The sequence below is a fragment of the Drosophila guanche genome, unplaced genomic scaffold, assembly GCF_900245975.1.
Source record: "Drosophila guanche unplaced genomic scaffold, DGUA_6, whole genome shotgun sequence".
NCBI lineage: Eukaryota > Metazoa > Arthropoda > Insecta > Diptera > Drosophilidae > Drosophila > Drosophila guanche.
In genome coordinates, this window is record NW_022995744.1 from 12,348,889 (window position 1) to 12,364,657 (window position 15,769).

General features: G+C 47.1%; 2 protein-coding genes across 2 annotated transcripts in view; both read right to left on the reverse strand.

Annotated features, from left to right (window-relative positions):
• LOC117579054 (mucin-5AC) overlaps positions 1-14,942 on the reverse strand; it is a 43,635-nt gene extending 28,693 nt beyond the window's left edge. Inside the window, exons 1-4 of the mRNA XM_034264753.1 lie at positions 14,925-14,942; positions 14,408-14,651; positions 3,001-3,143; positions 414-2,934 (exon numbers count right to left, since the gene is read on the reverse strand). Of these exons, the coding sequence (XP_034120644.1) occupies positions 414-2,931 (2,518 nt within the window). The 5' untranslated portion in view covers positions 2,932-2,934; positions 3,001-3,143; positions 14,408-14,651; positions 14,925-14,942. The remainder of the gene's footprint in view (positions 1-413; positions 2,935-3,000; positions 3,144-14,407; positions 14,652-14,924) is intronic.
• Positions 9,587-10,224, reverse strand: LOC117579065 (uncharacterized N-acetyltransferase DDB_G0290199). Its single transcript, XM_034264771.1, has one exon. It carries the CDS (start codon positions 10,162-10,164, stop codon positions 9,739-9,741), a length of 426 nt encoding a protein of 141 aa, XP_034120662.1. The 5' UTR covers positions 10,165-10,224; the 3' UTR covers positions 9,587-9,738.
• Positions 14,943-15,769: the final 827 nt, after the last annotated feature.

Sequence of the window (15,769 nt, forward strand, 5' to 3'; positions counted from 1 at the left end):
CGTTACATTTGTTTAATGCATAAAGTGTCGTCGTCAACTTTGCGTATACGTAATATGCATGCCATGTGCAGTGCCGTGCCGTGCGGTTGATGAGCAATTAGCAAACAATTGCTGCATTTTCACTCAAAAATAAACACTGTCCACCCACGAATGGAATGACAGACTAGCAAAAAGAATAGACACAGCCGTGTGGCAGGAGTTGGGGCTTTACCCTTTCGTATGAGTTTGCTTATGTGGCACGGAAAAACTGCTTGCCTGGCGCTACTCCTTTTGCCTCATAATTAAAAGCCAACAAAAGGCCAAGAGAGCTAAGCTCTCCTCTCCCCCCTGCCAAAGGGCAACCAGTGGACAGTTTGAATGGTTTGGTTCTAGCTTCTAGTTTCTATATACGGTCTATGGTCTGCGGTACTTACCGTCTGGCAAAACGCTGACAACATTTGCAGTGACATGCGGGAAGCGCGAGCCCAAGTGGCATGCTGCTGCTGGAGCTGGATCCTCTTCATCCTCCTGCGCTGGCAATAATAATTTTGGCTGCATTTCAGTTGCTGGTTCGCTGCTCCTGCTGCTGTTGCTGTTGCTGTCGCTCTTGTCAAATATTTGATGCCCGGACAGCTGAGGCAGCAGCAGCACATCTTCATAATGCAAACTATCCGGCTTAATGTGCAACGCTGTTGCTGTTGCTGTTGCTGTTGCTGTTGGTTCAGCGGAAGTTGTAAAGTTATGCTCATCATCAACGTCAGCCGCAAATGTCTCCTGCTGTGCCGCTGCTGATGCTGCCACTGCCGCTGCTCTTCCTACAGCAGCTGTTGCTGCCGCTGCTGCATTTCTCTTGCGATTGTAGTACTCATAGTTTGTCCTTGTTGTTGTCCTTGTTGTTGTTGTTGTTGTTGCTTCATCAGCAGCAGATCCAGAACCAGATCCAGCAGTGACTGTGGCAACAAAGGCATGGCTGGCATCGCTGCTGTCATCAGTTGTCGGCGGCGTATCCGTTGTCGTGGCTATGATTTTATCCTCGACCATAAATTGCACTTTTTTGCGTGAACTCGTCGTGGATGTGGATGTGGATGTTGGCGTCATCGTCACCCCATTCGCTCCTGGTATCGTGGACGTGGGTGTTGATGTCGCCGTTGCTGCTGCTGCTGCTGCTGCAGCTGTGTTCGTGGGCGTGGCAGCTGTCGCCTTCGTTGGCGTCGGAATGTAGAACTGTGACTTGCCCGAAGGCGTCAGCAGTGGCGCCGTCGACAGACCACCTTCGGGCAGCAGGATGACGCCAGCTGGCGGCACCTCCAGTGTCGATGGACGCCGCTTCAGTATAGACTTGATGGCCGGCATTGTGGGCGTCACAGTGAGCAGTGTAAAGGGCGAGGAGCCATCATGGCCATCATCATCATCATCATCATCATTCTCATCATCATCTTCTGCATCATTCTCAGCGTCCGTGGGTGGCGCCTTTGAGGGAGTTACTACAGGCATTGTGGCAGTTGCAGGCACTTCCTGGTGGTGGTTGCCTGTCGACTCATCCGCCTTTTTATTGCGTGGCGGACGTCGTGGCCCCACTACAGGGGGAGCAGAAGCCAGCGGTTCCACCGAGGACCCGGAGGAGGCGATAATGATCCGCTCATAGCTGTCACTCGAATCGGATGGATCGATTGGCTTCTCCTTGCCCAGGCTAATCCTTTGGCCAGCTATGGCCGTCACATTGCTGCCGTAGAACTTCTTGCGCTTTCCCTGCTTCTCCCGCTGTCGCTCCAGCTCATCGTCGTGCAGCTGGGCATCGGCCACATCGAAGTCATCCGCATAGACCGAGGACTTGCCCGAGGACTGCTGCTTCTGCTTCCCATTTTCAATTGAGATCAGGTCGTAGGGATTGACGTTGCAGCGTAGAATGGAGCGGCGACTGCTGCCAGTGCTGGAGGCTCTGGCGGTGAGGCCGCTGCCCCGCAGCAGTGCATCGTTGTCCTCCATCAGCCAGCAGTCGGCGGGCTCTGGCGCCGCAGAGGTTACTGCTGCTGCTGCTGGAGGGGCAGCAGTCGAAGTTCCCTTTGACGGTGGCAGCGGTGCCCTGGTCCGGGTGCGACCCCTCGTCGTTGATATTGTGGCCGCTTCGCGGCTACGTGACTTGCCCTCCTTGCTGGGGGAGTCCTTGCTGCTGCTGGCACTCGTTGGCTCTGGCGAGAGAAGTCGCGTGCGTCGCATCAGGTCATAGGGATCCTTCTGTGGATCCAGAATGGAGGGACGTGATTTCTTTGTGGCACTAACCACACGCATTGTGGCAGCCATCGGTCGGCTGCTCCTGCCGCCGCTGCTGCTGCTGCTGACAGCTGGCAGTCTGACAGTGCCCCCGCCCGTGGAGCCACCGATGGTGGCCAGGGGCAGGCGTGAACCTTTGCACTTCTTGCACACGCTCGCCTTCTTCACGTCACGTTTCGTTCCGTTCAGATACTCGGCGCACGAACAGATCACCACGGCCAGGGCGCCCCTCAGGGGGGAGTCGCCGCCTCCACCATCCGTGGCAAAGATGGCCGCCGCATGGGCATGATGATGATGCTGATGCTGATGCTGATGATGATAGCCGTAGGAGGGACGCGCGGGTATGCCCCGCACAGTGCCATAGATCCAGGGCTCGGCATACTTCATGGAGCGCGACAGCGCGCTGGGCAGGAACTCGGCGGCAACGGGCGGTGGCAGCTGGTACGCAGCCAAATGGTGTCCATGGTGGCCATGATGCTGTGGCAAGTGCTGGGCCAACTGCTGTTGTTGCAACTGTTGTTGTTGTTGTTGCTGCTGGTGCTGGTGCTGCAAGTGCAGCTGCAGCTGCTGCATGGCCTGCATGCCGCTGACAGTGCCTAGAGAGGCGTCTCCACCGCTGTGCGGGCTGCTGCCGAGTGTCTTGAGCCTCTGACTCCACGATTTCTTGGATTTGTCATACATGAGCTGCAAGAAGGAAATACTCCAACAGTTAAGGGACTCCACGAAGAGTGATTCTCAGTGCGGACTTACCTCTCAGTGTTGGTGGTGGTCGTTCCCGCTGCCGTTGCGCACATAATATCCAATTTAAATGAATGCCTTTGATGCACTTTGACCCTTCCTGTTGCTCCACGACTTCTCTGTTGATCCTGATCCTTTGTTGCTCATGGAAAAAACTAAAAGATAAAACAGCAAAAATTATTAAAGCGCAACCGTCCAGCGGGAAATCCGTTTAGAAAAGTTTTATTATTGAAAAAGTTCAAAATGCGATTATGTGTGTGTGTGTGTGTGTGTGTGTGTGTGTGTGTGTGTGTGTGTGTGTGTGTGTGTGTGTGGAGAGGGTGGGCGGCTGTGGGCTCCATTGTTTGCCTCTCACTTTCAGCTGGAGAGCAGAGCAGCTGCCGATGAAAAAGAGTTGATGGAATTTTTCGGGCGGATTAAACCCATGAAACCCCCCATTCAAAATTGATTAAAACTTGTGCTTATTTTTCAGGTTTTGTGTCTTAATTAAATAATCTCCGGGCAACACTTTAGCTAATTGTAGGGCTTGTCCCGCTTGTTCAATCTGCTGCAAATACTTCAAACAACCAAGACAAAAAAGGACTCTGATTTTGGGAAAGTTCTCCGCTTTTCACTGGCTTTCACTTGAGTAGAGAATGGAGTGGAGTGGAGACTGTGTATGAAGAGATTGCTGGCCAACAACACCTACACTCTATGCACACTGACAGGCCAAAGTGTGCGCTCGCTGGTTGCTTGCCAACTTTGTTTTCATTTGTAGCCCAGAGTGAATTTGTTGTCATCATCATCGTCTCGTGACCACTTTTTACAATCAACGGACTCGCGCGGCTCGGATGTTGTTGTTGCTGAATGGATTTGTGTGTTGGCCATGGCTTGACGTTGCGGATATTAATCAAAATGCACTCCCACGCGGCCAAAAAAAGAAAAACCAAACTAGAGACCGAGCGGTGGCCAGCGGTGGCCAGAGGTGTTGGCATACTTTGGACTTGGCTTAGCCTTGGCAACGCCAGAGTTTAGTTTTCCTTTTGTTATTTGTTGTTGTTGTTGCAGTTTTCTTGAGGTGCCCCGCTTGAAAAATGTTGATAAATGTTGACAATTTTTCCGGCAACCACTCGTGATAAATCTAATTTTTCTCTTTCTCTGAAGCTCTGCTAGCTCTGGCAGCTCCGAGTTCTGCTTTCTAGGATCGTCTGTGCTCGGGTCCACTCCTCAACATCAACATCAACCTCCCACTCCCACTTCCAGCTGCCACATTTTGTATTGCGTTCTTTCTCCAGTTAGTTGCATTGTTGTCACCTTTCAGTTGTTGAGTTGGCTGCTTGTTGCCACCTTCAGTTCTTCTTGTTGCCAAGCTGTCGCTGCTGTGCCAGTTATTGTTGCTGTGTTGTGACTGTTGCTCTCTTGCAGTTTTGATTACAGTTCCTTCTCCGTGTTGCTGCTGTCTTTGTGTAGGTGTGAAGTAGAATTAAAAACGTGTCATTTTTTGCTTTATCGCCCTGACGCGGCGATGGTGGTGGACCCATAGCCCTGCCACAGCAGGGAGAAGGCAGAAGGTAGTGAAATTTAAGCCACTTTTGGCCGTTGCACTGCACTGCTGGCCTGACTGATATGCTGGCTAGAAGATGGTTTGTTGGGTCCATTGTCCCTTGCTTTCCTTTCTGTGCAGGCTTCAGCTTTCACAGCTTTTCACATTTCTCCAACCTTCGCTGATGGATGTTTGGTTTTTATATTTATTATACACCAAAAGTCAATCAATCTGCTAGCCTTGGGGTTAAATTATCAGTTTATGCGGAATAATCGGTTCGCTTGATGCATATTCTAAGTCATTTCCATTATTCAAGCCTTAAACTGATGCACATAAATCTGTCAATTAAAATATATTTTACAGCTGGAAGTGCATATAGAGAATTTGTTGTCCTTTGGCGAAAAACTTTCCTAACATTTCCCAGCATCAAGTTTCTTGCTTTGACTTGAGGCAAAGTTCATTCTGTAGTTCCTTCACCTCCACTGCAGATCGATTTTCACACTATTATTTATGACATATTTTGGCCATCTTGTGCATACAATTTCAGGCATAGTTTCAGACTTCAGACTCTGCTGCATATTTTTCGTGTAACTGGAGGCAGCTTTTACCTTTTATTTGAAACATATTTGAGCCCATACAAAGGCCACCTTTTTGCCCCTCACCTTACTCATGTTACAGACATCTTTCTGCAATATTTGTACTCTTATTTCAGACATCTTTTCACTCCTGTTGAAGGCCTTCTTTGTACTCTTTGGCCACGTTTATCTCTTGTTCGAGTTCAACCTGTGGGCGCTGTCAATTCATTATTCATTTGGTTTATGCAAAAATCAAAGTGAAGCGGATTCAAAACTGTAATTAAGCATTTTGAATGTCTCCTTCCAGCCTGTGCCTATGTCCCTCTATCTATCTATCCATCATTTTCTTTCTAGCTTCATCATTTTTCACGCCCAATTGGCCGCAACTCCAGGAGAGAGTTCTCTCTGGTACATGCCCGTTCTGGCTCTTCTCTGTGCGGGTTTTTCGCTGCATTTGCTCCAAATGCAATTTGTCATTATAAATTTACGTCAGTTTAGGCAAAGGCCAAGGCGGCACAGGGCAGGGACACCCAAAAGAGGAGGCAGGAACTTGCACAAAAGTTTTCACAGAGAAAATCGCAGGAAGAAGGGAAACCCAGTGCATTTTTCAATATATTTTCCGGTTCTCTCTCACGCGCGCTCTCTCCTTCGTTGCACAAAAGTTCATCCCTTTTTCTTTGGTTCATTTCCTTTTTTTTTTGGTATTGTCTTGGCCCACCCACACGAAAACTTGCAATCGCCACAGATTGATGGTCATATGAAAAAGTAGTTAACGCCAAATCGAAATCGAAAACGAAAACGAAAACGAAAACGAAACTGTAACTGAAGTTCCTCCAGCCAGCAGATGGAGAGCTGAGAGCTGAGAGCTAATTAAGTGGCTGAGGGGGTTAAAGTTTAATATAAATTCAAGTAATCATTTGCAAATTTACAGACAAACATTTAAAATGCAATTACAGACGAGAGTGGCAGCAGTTGAATGCCACTGAGCGAGAGCGTGAGGTGGGAGAGAGACAAGGAGGGAATCAAATTGAGATACAAAGAGTTAACTGAAGAGCTGGCTGCTGGCACAGAATCTTCTTGATGATGTCCAGCATATGGCGGCACTGTGCTCACTGGATTGAGCTCAGGCCATAAGCGGCTTAGCGGCCACAGGCTGCAGGCTGCAGCTCCTCCTGCCAGGTGTAACTCTGGCAACGCAGCAGCAGACAGCAAACATCAGACAGCATCAAGTATCCGCTCTGCTGTGCAGCTTCAAATTAACAATTTCATTTAGCTGCTTGCCGGCAACTTAATTTATTCAACTGATGACGTGAGGCAGTGAGGCAGGCAGGCACCAAAAACAAGAACAAGAACGGGCAAAATTGCCCAAGTAAATGAGGGACAGGCATCAGTGCAGGCGAGAGAGAGAGAGAGAGAGAGTAAAGCAGCTGCCGACGACATAATCACCGCTTTGAAGCGCCAAATTTACGCGCTTGCCAACGCTCGACTAAGCGCGGCTCAAGCTGAGGTGGCGAGAAACTTGGCTAAAGAAATGGCAAAGAAGAAACAGTTTCTGGGCACTGAGAGAAATGTCTGCGAGGTTAGCCATGAACAAACACTAAATAGTCTCCCATTTGTGCCCAGTGCATAATCCCAGACACGGCAATCTGCACACGGCAGGCAGCTTTATACCAAGCAGGAAGAGCAGCAGCAGCCTTAGCCTCAGTCTCAGACAACAGGAGGAGCAGTAGGAGCAGTAGGAGCAGTAGGAGGAGTTGCAGCAACAACAGGGAGCTGCTCTAAGTCCTCGCTGACGGCGACGTGTGCAACTTTGACGCTTCCTGCACTGCACCCAAAAAAGGGACTCCAAAGGAGTCCAAAGGAGGACCCGAAGGAGACGAAGATGAAGTGCCTGACTGCTGACTGGCAGTCTGGCAGACGAGACGTGCCAGCAGGCACTCTATTTATATTGAATTAAATTTATTGAAAAACCTAATGAGGTTCTGTTTTTGTCTGCTCTGGCCTGCTGCTGCTGCTGCTGCCATCAATTGCAGCCTCCTTTTGGCCACAATGCTGCACGTGAAGGCAAACAGTTAACGGATTTATGTTTAGACAAATTAATTGATGTGACGGAGAAATTGCGAGACAGAAATGAGCAAAATAGTTGAGTAAATTATGGCTCAAAGTTAATGTGGCAACTTTTTGGGGCGGCATTAAAGTAATTTGCTGAAATGTTCTCTGTCGGGCAGGGGGGCAGGGGGGCAGTGGGGCACAGATGACAACAAAACTAATTGAATTTGCTACTTGGTGAAATGTGAAATGTTAACAAGTTTTGTGTTGCATTTGCGGGCTGTAGGCTGAAGGAAACTTTTGCCAGCTACACAAACAAATTGACAAACACACACACACACACACACACACACACATTAAAGTGCAATGACAGTTACAGGCGACACAAGGAAGACTCTGGCAGCCAGCAGCCATTCAATTTGCGCAATTAACCAGACCAAGACTCCTCCGGTGTCTGCGAGCTGTGCAGTTGCAACTTTGCTAAACTAATTAAAATGCATATTCTTCTCCGCCCACTCACTTTGCGCCCTCTGTCGCTCTCTCTCTCTCTCTCTCTCTCTCTCTCTGTCTTTGTCTGTTGCTGCAACATAAATGCGAAAACTTTCGCTTAGTCGCCAAGTAACCAGGCAGCAACAATGCAACTTTGCCGGCAAATGGGATAGGTAAACAAATGGGGAGGCAACTCCAAGTTGCCAGCCAGCCAGCCAGCCACATGCACGTTCTGAAACTACAGCGAGCGAGTGGGCAGGGAGAGATGACTGTACAGCAGACACGTTGATGACAGTTTTGGTCCAGGGTCCGTGGTCCGTCGTCCCTCTTGCAATTTGTATAACATGCTGGGGCAGTGGCTGCCACTGTGAAGCACTCCCCTCTGCAGCTCCTACTGCTCCTTGGCATTTTGTTAAAGCAAAACTTTTTGTAAACTCATTAGGGCAGTTGGCCAAGCAGTTGCTCTGCTCTGGTCTAACCAAACACCGGCCAGCAGCAACAGCAACAAGCAGGGGGGACAACTTTTTGAAAGAAAACAGCCAACCAGTGACAGGGAGCAGGCAGGCAAGCCCATTCTCCCCCCAGACCAGAATAAACAAAGGCAGAGAGTGGAGTGCGAGAGGTGATGCCCAAGATAAACAGGCGGCAACTTCTTATGCAGCCACGGTGCGCAACCCCCTCCCCTCCCCACACCACACCATTTCCTTACTGTCGCTTTTCATGCGGCTAAACATGCCCCATGGTGCAGTTGGAATTTTATTTATTGCATTAACTCGAGCAGTTGGCTGTGCCCCTCCTCTGTGGGTGTACCCTGTGCCATAATAAACATAATGAAAATGATGCACATAATGAAGCCCACTAATCGACTCGACAAGCAGACTCGGCAGAGACGTCGTCTTGGAAGTGGCAGCTTGCTCTGCTTAAAGTTTACATTTAAATTTGCTGCTTGCAGCAGGAAGTTTGAACGATTAAATGAGTGTGTCCTTGCAGTATATTCGTAAATAAATCAATTTTATAGAAAATTAACATATGGCAGTGGCTGCTCTCGCTCCGACTGAATTCCTTTGGCAAGCAAAATTGATTGTGTGGAAAATTTAATGTGTTTGTTCGTGCGACATTTTTCATAGCATACTTTTGAGTGTTGGCAAATTGCAGCAAACACGCACAACCCAAACATAATTGCATGGAATATGAATATATACATATGCATATGTATCTCCCCGCTCATCCCATGTGGCATGTACACATGTAAGGCTGTAATAACACATATACATTTTAATTGTTAACACTCACATTCACTTTGACACAGTGCCCAGAGGCAGAGAGAGGTTGAGGTTTTTGTTTGAACATTGCACAACTCATTCCAATATTAAAATTGACTTACTGGCCGCATTATGTGCGCCATTTATTTATAGCGAGTGTGTGTGCGTGTGTGTGTGTGTGTGTGTGTGTGTGGAAAGGGAACTCCTCCATTTATTAATATTATTTTGAGTGAAAATAATTATGTTCGGTGTTAAGTTAAGTGTAAAGCACTTTGTGCAAAATGATTTTCCAATTAAACTGCAGCCGATGCTATGCTGGCTGCTGGCTGCTGCTGCTGCTGCTGCTGCTGGAACGATCATTAATCGAACCCAGCTCTGGCATTATGCAGCTAAAAATATATACAACAAAATGTCTACCAGTTCAATGTGCTCTCAAAAGAGAAAATTACACACACGCTCATGAATTCCTAATGGATTTGCGGCCAAAAGGCGGGAGGCAAGCAACAAAATATGATTTGTCCTGACACATGTCAAGGCGCTACAAACAAAAACACATAGACGACACACACAGAGAACTCAATTAGTTGTTGCCACAAATTGCCCTCAGTTGCGATTACGAAAAATACCTATTATTTGCATGTATTGTTTGAGAAAATGTATTGAAATGTTTGGGTAAATATTAAGCTTAAAGTGTGATTTAAATATAGATTAATGCAGTGCCCGCCACTTAAACTATGTTTTTTGGTTACGCGCAGGTCAGGGCCTCTGTTTGACAGAAGCTGGAAGTTTCCTGTGGCTTTGCTGGTTCCTCCTGTCTGCCGCTCCTCCCGTTGCTCTTCTCACAGCTGACAGCTCACAGCTCCGTGCTCTCCATCTTGGGATTGGCATTTTTGATGCCCAAAAAGTGCAGCTTGCGCAGGCGACGTATCTGATGCTTCAGCTTGTGCCGAAACACAATCTGATTGTTGACCGTCTTCAGCTCGTCCACGCTGCAGGCCTTCAGATTCCGCACCGTCTTGTTCAGCAGTGTGTCCGTGATGCAATACTTGGCCTTGGACAGTCGCATGTACTCCACATTGCGACGTGCCAGCTGCTGGCGATACAGATACAAATGGTAGCCCACATTTGCGGGCTGTTGCTGGTACTGATGGCGATGCTGCTGCTGCTGTTGTTGTGCCTCCTGCTGCTGCTGCTGCTTGGACTCCCTCTGCTGTGGTCGTGTGGCGATGCTGTCCATGCTGCTGTCTTCATTGATTAGTTTCTGGTAGCGGCGTGGCATTTTCGATTTGTAGCTAATACTCGAGCGTAAAGATTCCTTTTGAATGTTACTTCTTCAACGTTCTCAGATCGTTTGATGTCCTGTCCAGCACTCGCTCTACTTTTTATACAACTCAGCAACTGAACACTTCTTTCTACCTGATGCCTAATGCATTTTTTGCACCTTTACTTTCCGCCTCAACCCATACCTGTGGCACTACCTGTGTGGCACTTTTGACTTATGCCCCTGCCAGCAGCCGCAATAAAAAACATTCATTCTTAATCTGGCAACCGAGCCATAAACTTTTCATATTTTGCAAACATTTTTGCAAACATTTTCATTCTTAATCCGTTGCACTAATCCGCCCGCTCGCCGCCACGCACAGCTCATTTAGAAATGCAACAAAAAATACATGCAACAACATGCCAGAGAGTGTGTCCGGAGTGCTCTGGGTTCGCGTGCAAAAAGATTAGAGTGACATTACACAACGTAATTTCCCAAGCAGCTGAAAACGCGCAGAGTCTCTGCTGGACAGGAGCAAGCATGAATCCTGGCAAACAAAAAGGGTGAACCGTGCGTGCGGCCAAGGGAGGAGGATTAGGCGGCCCAGTCGAAAAGCAGCTGCCTCTCGCCTTCCAGGATTCATTAATGATCTCCTCCCAAGAGAGCATTCCCAACCCCCATAGTAATACGTTATTAAGTTCGTTTTTTGCCATTTTTTGCCCCCGCCAAACTAATCTTCCTAATCCTAATCTCCCTCGTTCCTCTTTCCTCTGGCAGTGAAATGACTTTCATAACTGCCTCTCAAAAAGTGCATTTCCTGGGCTGGAAGTGGAAGTGTCGCATTTCTTTGGCATAAACCAAGGCATCATGTCAAATTGCTGATCAAATAAAACAAAGTTCGAGCCACTTTTTGCCCGGGTTCAAATAAAAAAACAGGAGGCCAGAGGAGGGCAAAAAGAAAAGTAATCAAAGCGACAGAGTGAAAAGGGGAAGGAGAGAGAGAGAGAGAGAGGGCAAGGGCCAGTTGAAGGCGAAGAAAGTGATAGACCTCTTGGAAAAATTATGGCAAACTTTTCCTTTTATTTTACGCGTTTTTTTTTTTTTTTTTTTTATGTTAAGAAACTTTTGCCTCAGCTTGAATGTTGAAATAAGCAATTTTCGCGATGAAACTATAGAACACACACACACACACACACACACAGCGGAGGGGCACAAAAACATACAAAAAAGATTGAAAAGTAATTGCATTCAGGAGCTTGTTGTAGTTAAAAACCTATGGCCATAGTGCACAAGAATCTAGGCAATGACACGGGAAGAGGGCCGGGCCGGGCCAGGAGCAGCGGCGAAGAGCGAATAAAAAAATGATGATAGTGCTGCCTGCTGAGAAAATATTGAAAATGTAGAGAATCCCAACTGTTGTTGTCGGTCTCCACTCCACTGCACTCCACTGCACTCCTTTCCTGCACCAGGGTCTGGGTCTTCGGTCCACGTTCATTCGATGGTAATTCTAGCAAACCGGGAGGGGAGCTAGCTGCCACTCCACTCCACGCTTCCACTACTCGAAATAAAAGTAAGTTACATTGAAAATGAAATGCAATCAGCTTGAGCTCCTTGGCTCTATTCCGGTATCTGTTAGATACGTTTGCATTTGTATCTGTATCTGCAACGGCAACGGCAACGGCAACGGCAACTGCTGCTGAAGCTCCTACCTTCATTTGCATTTCACATTTGCATTATTAACGAAAGGTGTGAACATTTTAGCCATGTAATTGACACAACAAGGCTCCCAGCATCGATTCCCTAGAGAATCCCTGGCACTGGTCCTCAAAATATGATTGGCAAACACACTCCACAAATGTACACTTTTCGGCCTTAATGGTTTATTTTTGCAAGCAAATTTGCTTGCTTTTTGCTCTCCTCTCTGTCTTTCAATATGCATAGACTGGAAGCAGTTTTCCGAGTGCAAATTTTGCTCGTAATTGAAACATTTTTAAGGTGCACATTCCCCCAGCTTCAATTGGCATTTCAAATTGTGGCATATTCATGAGGTATGCAAGTGCTTGTCATTTAGCCCAACGCTCGACCCTGTCGGCTCCCACTGAGGGTGGGAAGATTGCTACTAATGCAGCTTTGACACTTATCGCCTAATCAAAATGTCATAAATCTGCACGCAAGTTCGGGGAAGTTTGATTTGACAGCTTCACTCCCGTCCGTCAGTCCTCCCAGTGAGATGTCGCACCATATCTGAAGCGTTAATTTGCTCGTCCAACGGGAGACAACATAAACCCAGAGACTGGCTGAGGCTTTGAAGCTTAAGTTTGGGGGGGGGGGGATTAATCAAATGAAATGACAATTAAAGTGCCATTCAAAGACGTGGAGGAATGCTTTAAAATGCAAGACACGGCGTCACAGAAGCGAAAAATGCATTCCGAAACGGGTGGCACAACGGAAGGAAGGAAGAAAATGTGGTGTGCGGTGGGTGCTTTAGCTGTGGCAATTAATTAAGGCAAAACCTCAGCGACATCTCGCCTCAAAAGTATGCAACACACGAACCGCAAAGGCAATGAAATATTGCAATCACTAAAAGAATGAAAAGCCAGAGACGAGAGACGAGTGACGAGAGGGAACCAGAGAGATTGCAGTTGGAACTTGCTTCTTTGGCTTGCTTTTTTGGGTGGCTCCTCTTCCTACACCGTTTCCGTTTCCGTTCCGCTTCTGTCTCACTCCCTCTTTTGCTTTTGCTTTGGCATCTCGGTTGACTGGTTGACGCCCGCTTGCCAAAATTAGTTTCTGTGTCAAAAGTTTGAAATGAGCAAGCTCTCTCCTTCCTCTCCCCCCCCCCCCCCCCCCCCCCCCCCTGCAGCTCCAGCCAAGAGAAAAACTACTTCAAGAGCACAGCTCTTGCCCCCACAGAAAGTGTCAGAAAGAGAGCGAGGGAGAGGTATGGACGGAAAGGAGGACAAACTTTGGCACAGGCGCTGATGTAGTTAAGAATTGGCAGCAAATGCTGCTTAATTTCAAAAGAAACTTTACGTATTTGTCATGCGGCGCACATTCATTGCGGTGTTCATTTGAGCGCTCATTCAGCGAGGAGTCGCCTCGGAACCACGGACCCGAACCACGGAAGCCAATGACGTTGACAAACGTTGCCTTGGTCACTTTTTTTTTTTTCTTGGCCCACAACAAAAAGAAGACAAGCAAACAGCGAAGAAGATGGTTCCGAGATGCTACTGCATTCGTGGCACTCCGTTAATAATTCATCAGAATATCACTAGGAGGGAATGCCCGACCACTGGAATGATGATGGTGTTGGCTCTCTCGGTGTGGGATTTGCGTTAATTTGCGGTCGCTGTATAGTAACCGCACTCTTCGAGAATTTCTTGGCCACTTGTGCGCCTCATTTCCTGTGGCCGACTACCATTTGACTTGCAGTTTCCGTTTCCGTTTCAATGACGCTTTGATTGGCCTTGCGGTATCCGCTCCACTGTGACCCCTAACCCCTGTCCATACCCCTGTCCAGCCATACGCCAGAGTGTTGCCTATTAAGCGATAATTATTATGTGGCCAGAGAGCCACTTCTGCGCTGACCGCATCGCAAACTTTGGAGGTTCTTCCGCACCACTCAAACGACTGAGAGCTGCCATGGTTACAACTTTGACTTGAGACTCAAGACTGGAGAAAGTAAAAGGAGATGGGAGGACCTTGTTATGCACTGCAAGTGTATTGATCGAAAGATTGCATTTGCACATATTTTTTAAAGAGATTTCAACATTTTTATTGTATTTTCTCCTACTCCACTTTGACTCTGTTTAGCGGAAGATATAAATATTTTATGCAAATTACAAACTACATGCCAAAAAGATACGCAAATGTGGAAATCACATTAAACTGATAACATCTGATAAAAATAAACTCGGTTAATACGTGATTTAATTGGGTCTACGGAAAGCACACTTGAGACGGGGCAAAAAGTCATCAAAACAAAGCAATAAAAGGGCACTTTTCTGCTTGGTTTCGTTTCATGTCTTAGCCCACAGAATATAACCTCAAGCCATATTAAGATAATCTAATTGCTTTCCGAATTCCAGACCATAATCCCACTACAACTTTAGTTTTTCTTAGCCACTGATTTGATATTTTGCAGATTCCCAAGCCTCATTCGAAAGTCAGAAAGTCCCGTTCATACGAGCAAACCCTCCACCGAGAAAATTATGCATGCAAAAACGTGTCGAGCTTTTATATTACTTTGTCTTTATCTTACCTTCTTAATCGCTGACCCGAACCTTCTCTCAGGCAGCTTTTGTTCTCTCTCTTGAATCGATGCGCTTGCGGTTGGTGCTCTCTTTATTGATTGCGTTGCCGATCTCTCACTAAATCTGCCTGGCTTGCGCTTGCAATTGTTGCTGTACCTGCGTTCAATGGCCTGTTACTGGTTTTGCAGTTACTTTTGCTATCTCTCTTTTGGTAGAGTGCTGCTGCCGTTGATTTGCTGTTGCTTTTTTTGACTGCAAGTAAACATAAATAAATTGTTATCTTATTAGTGCTGTTGAGTGCTTTTCCTCTCTCCCACACATATCCACCAACTCCCCACCATCTCTACTGAAAGTCGATATTTGAATTTTTGGCGTTATTTAGTGCACATTGAAAATGCAATCTTTACATTTAATTTGGCCGCTGAAAGTTGCACGCAATTAAGCAGCAGCCGATGCACATGCCACGCACAACGCCAGCAGAAAAACAGAAGTGAATGCAGCTTCGGACCCCGCAGCGTTACATACCCTTTAAAAGACATATTTTCTATCAAAGCTCAATGGACTATTAACGCGATCTTGCCGATACCGATTTACGATTCGTACTGTAGAAGCCGAAAACACAATTGATTACTCTCTGGCAGAATGCACCACCATTTGCTTCGGTAGTTTTCAGTAATTGCGCAGCAGCGAAGCTGAGAGAGTAGATCAATAGCTCTCTCAGTGTGTGATTTTGCGTACAGTGAGCTTAGTGCAGTGAGGAGCTTCAAAACTGTAAAGCCACTCTCTTGTCAAAGTCATAACACTCTTCTCATAGGGTACAATAAGTACCAACCAAAATGGATTTATTTTATTTATATTTGCATTTGAATTTGCTCTTGTTTCATTTGTTGTATTTGTTGCTGTGTAGATAAACAAACATGATGCTGATGCTACGAGCAAGCGGGTGCAAGAGGGGAACATCTGCTCTGCGCTGTGCTGCGCTTCGTGTTTATCGGCTCAATCGGGCGGGGGGAAACGGTAAACTGAGAAATGGTGCAGAGGTATGCGAAATCAGAGTGGGTGAGAGAGAGGGAGAGGAAAGGGACAGCAACAGTGCGCGACTTCATTATCAACGTGCTGCGGGTGCGTGGGTGTAAGCGATGGGGAGGGGGAATGGGTGAAGCGTTGATTTCTTTGGCCAAAAACATTTCCGGACCGGGCCCCCTCACTCTTTCTCTATCTGCTCTCGAGATGCATTCGTGTGTGAAAATGATTTTAAAATTGGCGCTGAATTGTGCAAAGACAATCAAAAGGCATTTCGGCATGTCCATAATGATGTTCATTCTGGCGATGATGATGATGATAATGCCGGAAAACAAAGCAAAATGCAA

What these genes read in the sequence shown, in the direction of transcription:
- LOC117579065 (XM_034264771.1), bottom strand. Translation starts at nt 10,164, where the DNA reads ATGCCACGCCGCTACCAGAAACTAATCAATGAAGACAGCAGCATGGAC.